General features: G+C 45.4%; 1 protein-coding gene across 3 annotated transcripts in view; it reads right to left on the reverse strand.

Moving 5' to 3' along the window:
• MMRN2 (multimerin 2) overlaps nucleotides 1–16,056 on the reverse strand; it is a 113,477-nt gene that overhangs the window by 38,778 nt on the left and 58,643 nt on the right. For all 3 annotated transcript variants that reach the window (XM_029609337.1, XM_029609336.1, XM_029609338.1), the window contains exon 3: nucleotides 2,667–2,773. In XM_029609337.1, the coding sequence (XP_029465197.1) occupies nucleotides 2,667–2,773 (107 nt within the window). The remainder of the gene's footprint in view (nucleotides 1–2,666; nucleotides 2,774–16,056) is intronic.

The following is a 16,056-nucleotide window of genomic DNA, read 5'->3' on the forward strand; positions in this document are numbered from 1 at the left end:
AATAAAAATTGAAAAAAGAATGTCAAAAAATAGACTAGTGAATACTTAGATTTAGTGGATATAAAATATTTGCTCTCAGTTTCAGATGGGTTGGTCCTGTTTGGTACTGAAAATGCAGAATCCTAGATGTTTTATATGTTTTATTGGTAGGCAGCTTTTGTAGTTGTTACAGATGATAGTCTTTCAGTGATTTTTTTTTTGTAAAAATGTTAGTGGCCTGAATCTAATTATTAAGGGGCAAATAATTCACATCACTATCAAAAGTAAAACATAGGGGGCCTGTTAAAGCTGTTTCGCATGTACACTAAATAGCACTTTATGCCCTAAGGCACAGCATGCATTTAAATCAGCCTTAGAAGATATTAGCATCTATATTCTAAAATGAGCACATATATGCATGAAGAAACATCATATGCAAATGAAGATTTAGCAGGTATACTCTAACTAGCAGGTTATCCTCCAGGATCTATTGAGCACATACATACATGCTAAGGCCTTAATCTAATACCCACTTCAGAGCAGGTGTTAAGTTTTCATCTCACTATTTCAAGGGCTCAGCTAACAGCATGCACTGGGGCTAAGTGATGGGGGAGATGGGTCTCTTAGAACTGGAGATATTGTGGGAGGCATGAAATGGAAGATGGGAAGAAATAGAGGAGCGAGAGAGAGAGAGCAAGACTGGAGAGGAACCAGCATATACTTGAGCACTTCCAAATGAATTTCACATTTATTTGGACCTGAAAATGTATTTTCATACTGAAGATTTTACAACAGTTTTTCAAACATTGTTGAGCGCTGCACAAAGCAGAAGGCTCAGTGTGGTAACCACTGAAAATAAAGGCCCTTATTCCAGAAGTCCCATTCAAGCACCATGACTGTGCTGAAGCGTTGCGCTGCATGTCTTCTATGTCCTGCATGACCTCAGGTGACAGGAACAGTTTGTGAAATCAGTGTTGCAGTGGCAAGACCACTATAGCAGTTGAGCTGTAAGTCTCTCACTGAAAGCATGGAGTGGGAAGCTCATGTTTTTATGTTTATATATATATTTTAATGGATGTTTTTATTGTAAACCGCTCTGATGATTTTGCTTATGGGGCAGTATATACGTTTTTTAAATAAATTAAAACATGAGGTAGCCTCTTTCCACCCAAGCCTGGAGGTCTCCATCTCTCTTCTGTGGCCTTTTGAGAGGACCGGTCCTGTGTGGCATGGATGGAGTGGATGCCACAGAAGGGGTTGGGAGTATTTGCGAGGGATGGGTCACACATTGGAGGTGCTGTTGGTCGCCTGCACTTGCTTTCATGGCTTCTGCTGTCATTGCGCTGCTGTTGCTTTAATACTTCAGGGTGTTTGTAGAGGGGGGTTGATTAGATACCTCTGTCCTTCTGAGCCTGGGCTGGCAGATTTCCCTCCCTAGTATCAATGCGATGTGTCAGGCTGGCCAAGGTTTTCTCTGCTGTCTCCTTGGTAGACTTCCGAGACACCTGATTTTGGTCTGATTATTTTTCTCCTGGCAATCTCTCCTTTTCTTTCACCTTCTATTTTGTGGTCCAGATGCTCTCCTGCTTCTGCCCTCAGCATTGACAACCAGCCCCATGTGCCAGGCTTAGTTCTATATAGGTTTGCAGCAAGGGAGCTGAGCCATTAGAAAATAGAGTAGGGGTGTGCAGTCAATTGCAACGAAATAGGAAATAAAGATGATATTTCCTATTTCGTTGCATTTCAGGAATAAAAAAAAAGAACTGATAGGAAAACCCACAAAATTTCATGTGGTTTTTTCCGATCTTTATTTTGGGAGGGTTTTAAAAAGCATGTTTAAAAAAAACCAAACCCTCCAGAACCCCCCCCAGCTCTTCCCATTTATTAAAATATAGAGCCCACCCATCTTCCTACCCCCCCCCCCCCCACCGCAGGATTCACCAAAACTCCCTGTTCTAGTGGAGGGCCCGGGAGCGACCAGTGACTGCAATTAGTCAATGGCATCAGTAACCCCTGTCACGTGGTAGGGGCAAAGGTTGGCCGGTGCCATTTTGACTAATGGCAGCCACCTTCTCGGCAGCAAGAAGTCAGTCCTGGGCCCCCTACTAGACCACCAGGGATTTTTGGTGAGTCCTGGGGTGGGGGTGGGGTTCTGTGTGCAGGAAGGGGCGCTTCATATTTTAATAAATGGGAAGGGTTGGAGAAGTTTCTAGTTTTTTTTTTTTTTTTTTTTTTAATAAAACAAAAGCTAGTAAACAAAAGAACAAAACAATCCAGGGATGGATCCGAAAATGAAAATGCAATGACATTTTTCAAGGTTCCACCCTTAGAAAAGAGGACTGTGTAATGATCAGTTCAGTATGTATAGACTATGTAGCTCACAGATGCTATTAGAACACAATAGCTACAGTTTTATGGGTTAGCCTGTACCCTAATCGTGTTCAGGTGCTAATAAAGCTGAGTTTTAATGTGCATGTTTTATCCTGCATATTAAATCTTTAGCACATATAGACTAAAAGAGTTTTAATGTGAGTTTTAGTGCACAGGTCCCTAAGTGTATCTCTTTGTCAGCTGATCACATGGATCTCATCTCTTTGTTAGTAAACTGAAGAAGGAAAACATGTCTGAGAACTGTATTTTTGAGAGCATCTTTGAAGATGACATTAAATATTGATTTTCTTCCTTACCATTCTGTTCACAGGTTGTTCCTGTGTGCCCAGGACAACATTTCCATTCCAAGGAGGTTAAAATTTTCTGCTTCACCTGGTAAACTGGCTTCTGAGCCACCCTGTACCTGCAGAAATGCAGAGTGACACGTTATTCTAAAATTGACTTTTGAGTGTTCACTAAAAATATCTACAGTACACTGTGTGTAAGCCTCAGAATTTGCAGGCCATCTATATATATCTTTGTTGACTTCCAATTTGCTTTGTATATTTGGCTGGGAATAACACTACTTTTGTTGTAATACTTAGATGTATCACACTGCTCTTCATCTTCCTCCACCCCTCCCCCCAACAGCCGACACACACATCCTACTATGCCAGCAGTTGAGAAGTACCAGAATTGACAGCAATGTAATGAAGTGGTTCTCCTCATTCCTATCAAAAAGATCATTCCAAGTCAAACTGGCCAATCACATGTCTTCCACATTCCCGATTAATGCAGGTGTCCCCTTGGGTTCAGCTCTTTTGGCAACTTTATTCAACATCTATATGCTTCCTCTATGTAGATTTCATTCTGATCTAGGAATCGCCTTCTACCTATACACCAATGACATTTAGTTCTATATGCCATGCTCCAATTCTATTGAAAATGCAAGACTCTAACTCTAGGGAAACACATGAAGGCTATACAACATAAATTATCCAAACTTAAACTTGACTCTAAACACTAATAAAACTGAAATCATTCTACTGAGAAGAAATCTAACTATAGTGACTCCTCAAACACTTGACTTGGGTAACTTCAACATCATACCCTCAGACCAAGTACAGGACTTAGATATACAAATTGATGAGAACCTGTCAATGGAAAAGCATGTAAATAAATTAATCAAATCAGGATATGCCAAACAGCGCTTACTACAAAGACTGAAACCATTGCTAACTCATGCAGACTTCCACACAGTCCTGCAGACCCTCATCTTCTCAAACTTAGACTACTGTAACTCACTTCTACTCGGAGTTCCCAACTGTCCTCTAAAAAACTACAACTATTACAAATTGCCACAGCTAGACTCTTAACTGGTTCAAGGAAATACAATCACATATCACATTCACTGATAGCTCTTCATTGGCTACTTGTACAATCCTGCATCAACCAGAAAGTCCTAACATTAATACACTCTACCATCTATTCTAACAACTCTGGTTTGGTAGATGTAGTTCTACAATCATACGGGCCACAGAGATCATTAAGATCTCAAAATAAAGGACTACTAGCTGTGCCATCATTACAGAATACTCCCCTAACAAAAATAAGAAATTGCATGTTCTCCATAGTTAGTCTAATGCTATGGAACTCTCTACCCGATTATCTAAGATTGACCCCAGAATCAAAGAAATTCAAACAGTACCTAAAAACATGGTTATTTCAAAATGCCTATAACCTAACTTAAAATCACCTGAATGCAGAGCATGCACCCTCAAGGACAAAGTTATTAAGATCCTATTCCCTGAACTAAATACCTTATCCCAAGTATGTGTCAATTTTAAAATTGTATGTTGTTTGAACTCATTAAATCAATGTACTTGTCAATGTATTATTTGGAGCGATGGTATATCAAATGGCTAAATAAATAAATATATCCATCCCTAAATCTGTCTTTTTGTCATCACTTTATATGGGTCTCTACTCGTTCTGAATATGTAAAAGCCAGTCTTGGATCTCTCATGTACATCAGATTTGTAAACACTTGCAATGCTGTGAGTCAAAGGTGAGAATAATAATATTTAGCAAGCTAGCAGTGGTACAAAATGTCTCCAATTATCTGTCCATAGATGGACCCTTTGCTGAAGCAAACTGTTTCTCTTATTTTCCCCCTTCCCTATCAGAATGCTGAGTAATGCCATTAGGGTCAGCTGCAGCATGAGCATTATAGGGAGGGAGTGGGCTCAGCATAGTGACAGTCCTCTCTCTCCTTCCCTCCCTCCAGCTCGGTCCTTTGACCGATCTTCTCTTTCCTTTCCCCTTAGCTTGATCTCGGCTTTTCTTTTTTTTCCTTCCCTCCCTCGCATTGATCCTTGGACACGTCTTCTCTTTCTCCAGCTCAATCCCCCACTCCTCCCCCTCTCCCTTTCTTTTTTTTTTATTTTTTTCACTCATCTCTTGAATCAGGACTGATCTCGATTCTCCCAGAGGCAGCAGATTCAGCAGGGGGTGTAACCCACCAACAATCACACGGCCTTTGCAGCGGCCTATTTTTAAGTCCTTTCCTCTCCCCGCTGACACACGTGTCCTGTTACACAGGAAGTGGCCCTTTCAAGTGCTGCAGGGAGGAGAAGGATGCAGACTGCAGCAGGCCCAGTGCAAACACGTGGTCTTTCTGCCTCCCCCCCCCCCCCCTCTTTTACTGGCGAGCCCAGGAGAGCTGCCTCTTCTGCGCTGCGCCCACGCTCCTGCTCCTGCAGGGCAGTTACCGGACTCTTTGGCAGATACATTTGGGACATTTGTTCCCATGATAGTATTACTGAGCTCAGTGAGCAAGCACAGAGATCTGGGGAAGTCTTCCTTGGGGAAAGTTGTAAAATATGCAGTTTTCTGAGACCTTTAATTTTCTTCTTTTTTACCCAATAAATATTACTGATCCAAATTAGCTTATCTGGGATAAGGAAATAAATACCAGAAAAAGTCAAATCAGCCAATCAAATTCAGTTTATTTCAGAACATAAATCCTCTCTATGTGAGACGTACCCATAATGCTTTGAACTGGATCCAAAATTCTTTGTATTGATTGGTTAATATTCTGAGGCAGAAAATACAATTTCTCCAACCTTTGCTGTCTGATTTTATTTTCTACTGTTTTTCTTCTTTTTGTTCATCCTCTATTCCACTTATCTCTATTTTTTCTCTCTGCTTTCTGTTCTCCTTCCTATTTATTTTCCATTTCAGTCCTCCTTTTTTCAATGAATTATTCATTCCTTCCTTTTTTTTTGCCTATCCCCTTTTCCCTATTTTTCTCTCCACCTCTTCTCCTGCGTGCCTGGTCTCCTTCCTTTGTCCTTCATGCTCTTCTCTTTCCAGCTTCTGCTGGTTTTTCCTCCTTCCTTCCCTTCTAATGTAGCAGGCTAGTGCTGGTCTTTAAATCACTTTGTGTATCTTGTGTACAAATAAAAGCTTTAGCTTGCTTTTTGCCTACACCTCTGATAGGACCCTGAATTGATAACTTTCTTTGGAGGCTCTGCATTGTTCCCAGGGCTTAAGCAAGGAGGTTAAGTTTTCCTGGAAAGTTACAGACATTTTTTCATGGACTACTTTTCTTCTCCTTCCTCTGCCAGCTGTAGTCATGAGAGGCAGAGGCAGGGTGAGGTGACTAGGGATGTGAATCGTTTTAGGACGATTAAAATTATCGTCCGATAATTTTAATATCATCTTAAACCGTTATGGAACACAATACAATACAGATTCTAACGATTTATCGTTATAAATCGTTAGAATCGTGAGCCGGCACACTAAAACCCCCTAAAACCCACCCCCGACCCTTCAAATTAAATCCCCCACCAATAACTTAAATAACCTGCGGGTCCAGCGGCGGTCCGGAACGGCAGCGGTCCGGAACGGGCTCCTGCTCCTGAATCTTGTCATCTTCAGCCGGCGCCATTTTCCAAAATGGCGCCGAAAAATGGCGGCGGCCATAGACGAAAAAGATTGGACGGCAGGAGGTCCTTCCGGACCCCCGCTGGACTTTTGGCAAGTCTCGTGGGGGTCAGGAGGCCCCCCACAAGCTGGCCAAAAGTTCCTGGAGGTCCAGCGGGGGTCAGGGAGCGATTTCCCGCCGTGAATCGTTTTCGTACGGAAAATGGCGCCGGCAGGAGATCGACTGCAGGAGGTCGTTCAGCGAGGGTTCCGGCGCCTCGCTGAACGACCTCCTGCAGTCGATCTCCTGCCGGCGCCATTTTCCGTACGAAAACGATTCGCGGCTGGAAATCGCTCCCTGACCCCCGCTGGACCTCCAGGAACTTTTGGCCAGCTTGTGGGGGGCCTCCTGACCCCCACGAGACTTGCCAAAAGTCCAGCGGGGGTCCGGAAGGACCTCCTGCCGTCCAATCTTTTTCGTCTATGGCCGCCGCCATTTTTCGGCGCCATTTTGGAAAATGGCGCCGGCTGAAGACGACAAGATTCAGGAGCAGGAGCCCGTTCCGGACCGCTGCCGTTCCGGACCGCCGCTGGACCCGCAGGTTATTTAAGTTATTGGTGGGGGATTTAATTTAAAGGGTCGGGGGTGGGTTTTAGGGGGTTTTAATGTGCCGATTTTTCGATTTTTCGATTTTTAACGATTTTTAACGATTTTTAACGATATTTTACCCCCCCAAACGGCAACAATACGATTCCCTCCCCCTCCCAGCCGAAATCGATCGTTAAGACGATCGAGGACACGATTCACATCCCTAGAGTTGACCACTTCAGGCAGCAAGATTTTGAGGCAGCAAAACTGACCCTGAAACCTTCCTGCCACAGTCGCTTCACCGTGACTTTATTATGCCTTTTTTTTTTTTTTTTTTTTTACTTCTCAGCGGAAGAAAAGAAGAGAGGGGCTGCTGGCATTGTAGTCCGAAGAGAAACCTGTGGGGCTGTGGCAGGGCCATCCTGCCACGGCCAGAAGACAGCTGTGCAGGGCCAGAACAGAGGCCTGCAAGGCCGTGGCAGAGCCCATCCTGGACGGTGGCGGCCGAAGAATGAAAGAGGTGCTGTGAGCCATTGCCAGAGCCCAAGCCAGTTGTTGAAGGAATAGAAGAGGGGTTGCCGCTGGACCCCAAGCCGGCAGCGGCTGAAAAAATGGAAGAGAAAAGCAGCACTGCCCTGTTGAAAGTGATGGCGTGGTAAGTGCGGCCTTGACAGGTGGAAAAGCAGTGCGGCCCCGCTGGCAACACTGCTCATTCTGGCGGGGTTGCCCTACTTTTCCATTTACTAAGGCCACACTTTCCACGCTGACAATTTCGATGGGGCCGTATTACTTCGGAGAAGGAAAAGCACTCCTGCCAGAAGATCCAGTTCAATGCTGGTGCAGCCCTGTGGCCAGAAGTGGTTCCCTTGGCCACGGGGGCTGAAGGAGATTGCTGCTGCCTGCTAGGTCAAGGAGAAAGTGAGTAACAGAGAGCATGTGTGTGTGGGAGAGAGCGAGAGTGAGCATGTGTGCGAGAAAATGAAAGAGAACATAAGTGCATGTGTGTGTGAGAGAGAGTGCATGTGTGTTGGGAGAGTGAGTGAACGTGTGCTTATGAGAGGGAAATTAAGAGAGCATGTTTGCATGTATGTGGGAGAATGAGAGAGAGTGTATGCTTGTGTGTGAGAGAGTTAAGTGTGTGTGCTTGTGTGTGAGAGAAGAGTGCATGTGTGTGGGAGAGTGAGAGAACACATGTGTGTTACACCCGTCGGTCGCAGATGGCTGCTGTTGCTCACCTCTTTCTTTATAGCTGTGACACCGTGGGGAAGACTGGCAGCCTCTGCCAGCTATCACCGACCTGCCTACCGCTCCCAGGCCTCCTGGGACGGTAAGGACGCCGCCGACCGCCATCTTGCCTCTGGAATCCTTTAGGTGCGGGGGCCAGTCTTAAGCACATCATAGTGGGAAATTTGGGGCCGTCCCCTCTGGATGATGTCATTCCTCCAGGACATTTAAGCCGGCTGGCCCTGCCTGCCTACGACTTGGCAATGTGTTCCCTCATTGCTGAATCTGCCTCGCTTACAGAGGACCCTTCGTTCCAGCTTCTGCTTCCTTGGCGTGAGACATACTGGGTACCCATTCCTCGAGGACCCTCTCCTCATCTCTGGCTATCCGCTCCTCGGAGGGCCTGACGCTCAGAACTACTGCCTGCCCCATTCCCCGAGGCTTCCCTGGAACCATCGGTACTCCTGCCGTGAGTACCCCGCTCTGCGGATCATTACCATCTCTACTGAGGACCTCATCGGTGTACCCCACTCTGTGGACCACTACCATCTCTGCTGAGGACCTCATCGGTGTACCCTGCTCTGCGGACCATTACCATCTCTACTGAGGACCTCATCGGTGTACCCCACTCTGTGGACCACTACCATCTCTGCTGAGGACCTCCTCAGTTTAACCCGCTCTGCGGACCATTACCATCTCTACTGAGGACCTCATCGGTGTACCCCGCTCTGTGGACCACTACCATCTCTGCTGAGGACTTCATCGGTGTACCCTGCTCTGTGGACCACTACCATCTCTGCTGAGGACCTCATCGGTGTACCCTGCTCTGTGGGACCACTACCATCTCTGCTGAGGACCTCATCGGCGTACCCTGCTCTGTGGACCACTACCATCTCTGCTGAGGACCCTCTTTGGTGTACCCCGCTCTGCGGGCCACTACCATCTCTACTGAAGACCTCATCAGTGCATCCCACTCTGCGGACCATTACCAACTATACTGAGGTATCCTCCTTGGGATTCCCCCATTCCACAGACCCCATGGTACCTCTGTGAGACTTGTGCTGCTCTAGACTTGAAGTGTGTCTGACGTCAGCTGAGACCTCGCCTACCAATGGTGAGGCACACAGTGCTCCTCCCTGTGGGCGGTACCATCTCTCACCTCGGCCCAGGGCCCACATACACACTAATCCTAACAGTGTGCTTATGAGAGGGAAAGTAAGAGAGAGCTTGTTTGCATGTGTGTTGGAGAATGAGAGAGCATGTGTGTCTGTGTGTGGGAAAGTGAGAGAGAGCATGTGTGCCTGTGTGTGGGAGAGCATGAGAGAGCATGTGTGCATGTGTGTGGGAGAGCATGAGAGAGCATGTGTGCCTGTGTGTGGGAAAGTGAGAGAGAGCATGTGTGCCTGTGTGTGGGAGAGCATGAGAGAGCATGTGTGCCTGTGTGTGGGACAGCATGAGAGAGCATGTGTGCCTGTGTGTGGGAAAGTGAGAGAGAGCATGTGTGCCTGTGTGTGGGAGAGCATGAGAGAGCATGTGTGTATGTATGTGAGGGAGTGACAGAGAGCATGTGCGTTAATTTCTCCAGTCACTGGGAAAGTGCACAGAAAAGCAGTAAAAACTGCTTTTCTGTGCACCCTCTGACTTAATATCATGGCAATATTAAGTCGGAGATCCTGAAAGTTAAAAAAAAAAAAAGTAAAAAAAAAAATAGAAAAAAAAAATTTGAATAGGCCCGCAGCTTGAAAACCGGACACTTAATTTTGCCGGCATCCGGTTTCCGAACCCGTGGCTGTCAGCGGGCTCGAGAACTGACGCCGGCAAAACTGAGCGTCGGTTGTCAAACCTGCTGACAGCCGCTGCTCCTGTCAAAAAAGAGGCGCTAGGGACGCGCTAGTGACCCTAGCGCCTCTTTTTACCACCGGCCCTAATTTTAATAAATTAAAATACTGTATCGCGCGCACAGGAGAGTGGCCTGTGCACGAGCCGGGATAACGGGCGCTCGCCCGCTCTTCCGCGATTTTACTGTATCGGCCCGTTAGGTAGGGTTGTTGCTGTTTGAATGCTGGCAGTTAGTGATACTTTTATATAGAAATTCTTTTTTCTTGTGGCTCTCTGAGGGTCATGCCCAAGACGCATTACAGTAGCCTAATACCATAAGGATTCCAAGCGTCTCTTGCTTTTTTGCATGGCTTTCTGGTTGGCACTTCAGCAGTGCATGTAAATATAGAAACATAGAAATGACGGTAGAAGAAGACTAATAGGCCCATCCAGTCTGCCCAGCAAGCTTTCACACTTATTTTCTCATACTTATCTGTTACTCCGTCCGCTGAGTTCAGGGCCCTTATTGGTAGCTTTTTTTATTCTAATTTCCTTCCACTCCCGCCATTGATGCAGAGAGCAGTGTTGGAGCTGTATCAAAGTGAAAATATAATTTACATATTGTGATATTTTTACCTCATAGGACTGTAAAATCTGTTATTATAAATGCATAATTTTTAATTGTGTGTGAGAAGGGTATGTTGGGGTGGGGGGTGCAAGACTACAAAGTTTTCCTAGGGCCTCTGATACCCTCCCACTAGCCATGGGCATTGCTATACAAACATTTAACAGAATCTCCCAACTCGTGGTGTCATGTCTTGTGTAAAGGGGGAGGGCGCAGATTTTCACTTGGCCATAGGCACCAAGTTGCCTGGCTACAGCTCTGGCTGAAGAAATGGGAGAGAAGTCCAAGTGACGCCACCAGAACCCAGGAGAGTGACAGCTGAGAAGAAAAAAGAGTCTGCGAGATGCTGCCAGAACCCAAGCCAGTGGCGGTCAAAGAAAAGGTAAAGGAGGCCACGAGCCGCCGCCAGAGCCCAGGTTGGTGGTGGTGGAAGAATGGGAGAAGGCATAATTTGTGTGTGTGTGGTGTGTGGGACAGCCTGCTTGTGTGTGTGTGTAGGACAGCCTGCTTGTGTGTGTGTGTGTATGTTGTGTGTGTAGGACAGCCTGCTTATGTGTGTGTGTGTGTATGTTGTGTGTGAGGCAGTCTGCTTGTGTGTGTGTGTGTGTGTGTGTGTGTATGTTGTGTGTGCATGAGAGGGTGGTGGTGTGTGTGTGTATATATGAGAGGGGATGTGTGTGTGTGTGTGTCTATGAGGGAGAGTGCCTGCTCACGTGTGTGTGTTTGCTGTGTGTGAGGCAGTCTGCTTGTGTGTGTGTGTGCATGAGAGGGTGACGGTGTGTATGTGTGTGTGTGTATATATGAGAGGGGATGTGTGTGTGTGTGTCTATGAGGGAGAGTGCCTGCTCACGTGTGTGTGTTTGCTGTGTGTGAGGCAGTCTGCTTGTGTGTGTGTGTGCATGAGAGGGTGACGGTGTGTATGTGTGTGTGTGTATATATGAGAGGGGATGTGTGTGTGTGTGTCTATGAGGGAGAGTGCCTGCGCACATGTGTGTGCGTGTGTGAGAGTACCTGTATATATAAGTGTGTGAGAGAGGTTAAAGTTTGTTTACCCTCCTCCAATCTACGACAATCTCAGAAGGACTGGAAATCTAAAGTTCCCAGGTATGGAGAGTGGGAGATTTTTTTTTTTATCCTTGTTAATTTAATTATTGAATGTGATGTATATGCTCTTTTGAAATATTTTATTGTTTGGTAATATTTTAAACATTTTTATACATGTTTTTAATTAGCTGAATTTATCAGCAGAATTATCATTCTTTTTATTGGTATGTTTAATGTTTTATATTTCTTGATTGAGTTTGCATAGCTTACAGAGTTTGGCTTCTTGTGATTTCCAGTTCAATTCTTGTCTGCATGCTTCAGTTTATACTTTATGATCTCTTTATTCTGTATTTGGTGAGAGTCTATGCTCTGCTTGTGTGACTGAGGCTTTAGGTATTCTGCTAGTGTGCAGTTTCTGTGTAGGGATTTACAACAACCTGGCTTTAATCTGTTTTCTTAATAGGAGGTGTATTGGTGTTTAGGGCCTGATATAATATTTGCAATATGACTTTTTCATAGGTTGAGTGCTGGCAATTATGATATGGAAGGCTTACTATATTGGAATTGTAGTTCAGTTTCTGTAGGCCAAGTCCACACCCAGTGCACTTTACCATAGGCCTAATACCATATGGGATCCAGTAATCCGCCTTGATTGCTATGAGAAAGGTAGATTATTAAGTCTAGTAAGCTATTATTATTGAAAATGTGTGTTTTGTTTTGCACTGTATGCCTATATAATATATATGTTGTAAGTGATATTTCTACTTCAGAAGATTGTACTTTGAATGTCTATTTTCCATATGCAATCTGCCTTTTTAGGTTGGGGAAGTTAAATTTAAAAATGGAAAAGAATGCATACATTTAATTATGTGGGGAGGGGAGTGAAGGGGGCATGAAAGGCTGGTAAGGTTTGTGTAGGGCATCTAATACCCTTGTATCAGTCCTAAGAGAGAGTGTGTCACGCACACAGACTCCCACCATTCATGAAACTCTCACCCCTCCAGGGGACAGATCCTGGAGAAGGGTGGGAGGCTGGTAATAGGGAATGGAGGAGTCCTGTTTTTAGACCAGGAGGTGGGGCGGCCAAAGGCTGCCCCGCCCCATTAAACATAAGAACATTGCCATGCAGGGTCAGACCAAGCTGTTGCGTCCGTCGGTCTCAGACGGCTTCGACCTTTGTGCCTCACCTTTCTTCCTTCTCTCTCCTCAAGCCTTGGGAAGTTGGCTGCCACCGTGTCTTCGTTCCGCTCTCCCCGGCGTCCCTGGATCGGCGACGGTGTTCGCCAAGTTTTTCCTGAGGGCCTCCTAGGGGTGCGCGCGTACACGCCGCCCACGTCTTTATCTACGTGGGAACCTCGGGGACGTCCCCTCCGAGTGACGTCAGCACATCCTGGTATTTAACCTGCCCTTCATTTGCTAACAAACCGAGTTAGCAAGGTTTGGAATTGCTCCGGTCTAAGCTGCTCTGCTGCTTCCTTGCTGCCGCTGGAAAGCTCTCTTCACCCTTTGGAGTAATTCTACTAACTTGGGTACCCGCTCCTCGGGGGTCCTTCTACTTTCTTTCAGGTGCCTATCCTGGGATCCCAGGTACTCGCTCCTCGAGGGCCTGCTCTCCCTAACCTGGTGCCTGCCACTCTACAACTTCTGCCTGTCAAGACTCTCAAAAGATACAGCTTTTACTTCAGTGAGTACTAACATTCCAGTCTATCTCCTCTACAGCTTTAGCTCTCTACATCCGGGACTTGTTCCTGTTTTCCATGCTGTCTCCACCTACTACAGAGTGAGATGGGTCCTCTCAGCCGAGGATCCCTGGACTACCACTGCTGTCCGCTTCCCAGGCATTACCACCCTGCTGTACAATAAAACTATCTTGTCTGTGTTGTGTGCAAAGAAATCTAGCCTGGTACTGCAGTTCCTCACGGGGCTCGTCCCCGTGGGAGTGGCCATCACTGCAGTACCCAAGAATCCACTCCAACACCTCACAACCATAACACAAACCCAGCATCCTGTTTCCAACAGAGGCCAAACTAGGCCACAAGAATCTGGCAAGCACCCAAACACCAAGAACTGCTATTGATGCTAGTAATAGTAGAGGCCATTCCCTAAGTCAATTTTATTAATAGTTGTTAATAGACTTCTCCTCCAAGAACTTATCCAAATCTTTTTTGAACCCAGCTATACTAACTGCACTAACCACATCCCCTGGCAACAAATTCCAGAGCTTAATTGTGCATTGAGTGAAAAAGAATTTTCTCCGATTAGTCTTAAATGTGCTACTTGCTAACTTCATGGAGTGCTACCTGATCCTTCTATTATCCGAAAGTGTAAATAATCAATTCACATCTACTCGCTCAAGACATCTCATGATTTTAAAGACCTCTATCATATCCCCCCTCAGCCGCCTCTTCTCCATACTGAACAGCCCTAACCTTTTCAGCCTTTCCTCATAGGAGAGTTGTTCCGCCCCCTTCATCATTTTGGTTGCCCTTCTCTGTACCTTCTCCATCGAAACTATATCTTTTTTTGAGATGCGATGACCAGAATTGTACACAGTATTCGGGTGCGGTCTCACCATGGAGCGATACAGAGGCATTGTGACATTTTCCATTTTATTAACCAATTCCTTCCTAATAATTCCTAAAATTCAGTTTGCTTTTTTGACTGCTGCAGCACACTGAGCTGACAATTTCAAAGAATTATCTACTATGATGCCTAGATCCTTTTCCTGGGTAGTAGTAGTGGAACCTAACATCGTGTAACTACAGCAAAGGTTATTTTTCCCTATATGCAACACCTTGCACTTGTCCACATTAAATTTCATCTGTCATTTGGATGCCCAATCTTCCAGTCTTGCAAGGTCCTCCTGTAATGTATCACAATCCACTTGTGATTTAACTACTCTGAATAATTTTGTATCATCCACAAATTTGATAACCTCACTCGTCATATTCCTTTCCAGATCATTTATAAATATATTGAAAAGCGCCGGTCCAAGTACAGATCCCTGAGGCACTCCACTGTTTACACTTTTCCACTGGAAAATTGTCCATTTAATCCTGCTCTCTGTTTCCTGTCTTTTAACCAGTTTGTAATCCACGAAAGGACATCGCCTCCTATCCCATAACTTTTTAGTTTTTTTAGAAGCCTCTCATGAGGGACTTTGTCAAATGCCTTCTGAAAATCCAAATATACCACATCTACTGGTTCACCTTTATCCACATGTTAAAAAAAATGAAGCAGATTTGTTAGGCAGGAATTCCCTTGGGTAAATCCATGTTGACTGTTTTCCATTAAACCATGTCTGTCTTTATGCTCTACGATTTTGATCTTTAGAATAGTTTCCACTATTTTTCCCGACACTGAAGTCAGAGTCACTGGTCTGTAGTTTCCCAGATTGCCCCTGGAGCCCTTTTTAAATATTGGGGTTACATTGGCCACCCTCCAGTCTTCAGGTACGAAGGATGATTTTAATGATAGGTTACAAATTTTAACAAATAGATCAGAAATTTCTTTTTGAATTCCTTCAGTATCCTAGGATGCATATCATTTCTTCACCGCCCCTTAATGCGGATACTGAAGACTGAGAACACAAAAATAACTGGCCCAAAAACTGAGTGGTTAGAGTAGTGGGCTGCAAACAAGGGAAGCCAGGGTTCAAATCCTATTGCCATTCCTTGTAACCTTGGGCAAGTCACTTCACCTTTCATTGTCTCCCCATTGCCCTGGCCCTCGGTGATTTCATCTGCACTGGGTGATGGCGGGGAGGGGTGCACCATTTATCCTTTGCCTCAGGCAGCAGATTGCCTTGAACCGCCCGTGCCCAAACCCATTATATTGTAGTCATATACAACCCTCCTTCATTATTCACATGTTCTTTCCTACCCTAATTTTGCTGGGTTTTCCCCTCATATAGCCAAGATCCATCCATTTCTTTTGCTTTCATAGAAACATAGAAATGACGGCAGAAGAAGACCAAACGGCCCATCCAGTCTGCCCAGCAAGCCTCACACATATTTTCTCTCATACTTATCTGTTTCTCTTAGCTCTTGGTTCTACTTCCCTTCCATCCCCACCCTTAATGCAGAGAGCAGTGATGGAGCTGCATCCAAGTGAAATATCATCCAAGTGAAATATCTAGCTTGATTAGTTTGGGGTAGTAGCCGCCGCAATAAGCAAGCTGCACCCACGCTTATTTGTTTTACCCAGACTATGTTATTAGCCCTTATTGGTTGTTTTTCTTCTCCCCTGCCATTGAAGCAGGGAGCTATGCTGGATATGCGTGACGTATAAGTCTTCTCCCATGCCGTTGAAGCAGAGAGCCATGCTGGATGTGCATCGAAAGTGAAGTATCAGGCCCATTTGGTTTGGGGTAGTAACCGCCGTAACAAGCCAGCTACTCCCCGCTTTGTGAGTGCGAACCCTCTTTTCTTCTCCCCTGCCGTTGAAGCAGAGAGCTCTGCTGGATCCAAAACCCTAATTC

The sequence above is a fragment of the Rhinatrema bivittatum genome, chromosome 7 (genome assembly GCF_901001135.1).
Source record: "Rhinatrema bivittatum chromosome 7, aRhiBiv1.1, whole genome shotgun sequence".
Classification (NCBI taxonomy): Eukaryota; Metazoa; Chordata; class Amphibia; order Gymnophiona; family Rhinatrematidae; genus Rhinatrema; species Rhinatrema bivittatum.